The following is a 1,799-nucleotide window of genomic DNA, read 5'->3' as shown; positions in this document are numbered from 1 at the left end:
AGTGAGGGTCCCACAAGCCCTGTGCCAGGGGACAGAGCTGGCAGAGGGTAACACAGGAAGAGCATATTGGAAGGAGGTGGAGGGCCTCCATGGAGTGGCTGGAGGTCCTGCAGCTTGTTACTTTGGGGTTTCACTGCCCGTTGGGCAGCCTGAAGGGGTGCTTGGAGTGGTGTGAGCTGGAGGTGGTGGGCAGTCAGGCCTGTTTCTCTGTCCCAGTTCTGCCTGGTCAGGGGCTGAGCTGGTGGAAACGCGCAGACTGCAAAACCACATTCTGAGAGCAATCCCAGTTGGGCTGCAGGCCCGAAACAGTTAACAGGCATTGGAGCAGAGCCGGTTCACCCACCCACCACATGAGATCACTGCTGCCACCACCAATCCTTGCTCCACTCCTCGCTCTGTCTGGCAGCAAAGGAGCCGGGAACCAAAGCTGGGAGTGAGAACAGCAGCAGTGAGATCCCAGCCTGGCTGCATCGAGGCAGCCCGAGCTGAACAAAGCTGATGATGTAGGATCCAGCCTCTTCTCTCCGTCACCAGCACAGCACAGCAGCAGCTCGTGGTGGGGCAGCGACCGGCATCCAGCCCACCTGCAGTTTGCCCTGGTCATTCCTGGGGTTTCTCACGAACATGATGGGCTGCAAGTCCAACTCACTCACTTGCCTGCAGGGAGGAAAGCCAGGGCTGCCGCTGCCCGCTGCCACTGACTCCACCGCCACGCTCAACAAGCTGGCCCTGGCCACGGGTGGGACGGAGAAATCCTGGTACCGCTGCATCTTCCCCTTCGGCATCGTCTCTGTAGTCATCGGCGTGGCGGCGACGTGCATCACCTTCACCATCAATGGCCCTCAGATGGACATTGCTAAGGTGGTCTCGGTGGCCACCTTGATCTTCGGAATGGGTCTGCTGGTGGCAGCCTATGTGTGCTGGCGTGCCAAGCGGGAGAGGCAGCGCAAGAGGCAACGCCAGGAGCCCATCTCCTTAGAGCAGGGAGCCCTATGACCCGGGCTGGGGGCAGAGGCGCAGCTCCACCCGGAGCTCCCTGTTTAGACACCCCGCTCTGCCCAGCGCCCCACGGCCCAGGGGTGACAGCACCGGCTTTGCCGCACCCGCAGGGTTCGGACCCTGCCCGAGGTCAGCTTGCCGTCATTGTCCACGCAGGAGCAGCCCCTGGCCATGAGGGGGGCTCCCGCCGCTGCCCAGGACTGCAAGGAAAGAGCCTGGAGAGTGTCCCGAGGAGCGTGTCACCACGCACGGACCCGCTGCCCGTCCCCACCACGCATCGCAGCAAGCTCACAGCACTGCCCGCGCTGGGGATGCCGAGACAGCCCGGCCAGCCCTGCCCGGCGTCCCAAAGAATCGGTGCTGCTTCTGTCCGCTCGTGTTTTCCTCCTGCTGCGAGCACCCTCGTGGCTCCGGACCAGAGGAGTTTCCAAAGAAACCCGCTGGGTGCAGGGAGCGCCCGGAGAGGTGCGGGGCGGGGGAGGGCTTGCAGCAGGCACCACACAGCAGTGCGTGAGAGCGGCCGGCTCGGGAAAGCCATGGGGACAGCAGGGGGGGGACAAGGGGAGGTGGAGAGCTGAGTGTGACGGGGAGGACATGGACCTCCCCGTGCAGGAAGCCGAGCGGCTCAGGCTGGGCAGCCCCACGGGCAGCGGCTGTTGGGTGTTTGCAGTTCGCAGCACGGCAAGCGAGGAGGAACCAGGCTCCTTCTGTCACCGTGCGTGTGATCCAGCCGTGGAATCCTGGGGGACCGGTCCTCACTGCGCGGGGTCCATCTGCCTGGGATGCCCAGGGACAGGGGG

The 1,799-nt window shown here is 64.3% G+C and overlaps 1 protein-coding gene across 1 annotated transcript; it reads left to right on the top strand.

Annotated features, from left to right (window-relative positions):
* Window positions 1-624: 624 nt before the first annotated feature.
* On the top strand, window positions 625-996 carry LOC133210935 (transmembrane protein 100-like). The gene has a single exon (XM_061350828.1). It carries the CDS (start codon window positions 625-627, stop codon window positions 994-996), a length of 372 nt encoding a protein of 123 aa, XP_061206812.1.
* Window positions 997-1,799: the final 803 nt, after the last annotated feature.

This window comes from Neopsephotus bourkii, unplaced genomic scaffold, assembly GCF_033783945.1.
Source record: "Neopsephotus bourkii isolate Nb327-2 ecotype Australia unplaced genomic scaffold, CSIRO-AGI_Nbou_v1 NB_533, whole genome shotgun sequence".
Lineage (NCBI taxonomy): Eukaryota > Metazoa > Chordata > Aves > Psittaciformes > Psittacidae > Neopsephotus > Neopsephotus bourkii.
Note: the sequence above shows the minus strand (reverse complement) of the source record. Positions and strands in the feature narration are given on the sequence as shown.

Excerpts from the sequence above, each read along its gene's own strand:
- LOC133210935 (XM_061350828.1), top strand. The coding sequence starts at position 625 with ATGATGGGCTGCAAGTCCAACTCACTCACTTGCCTGCAGGGAGGAAAG.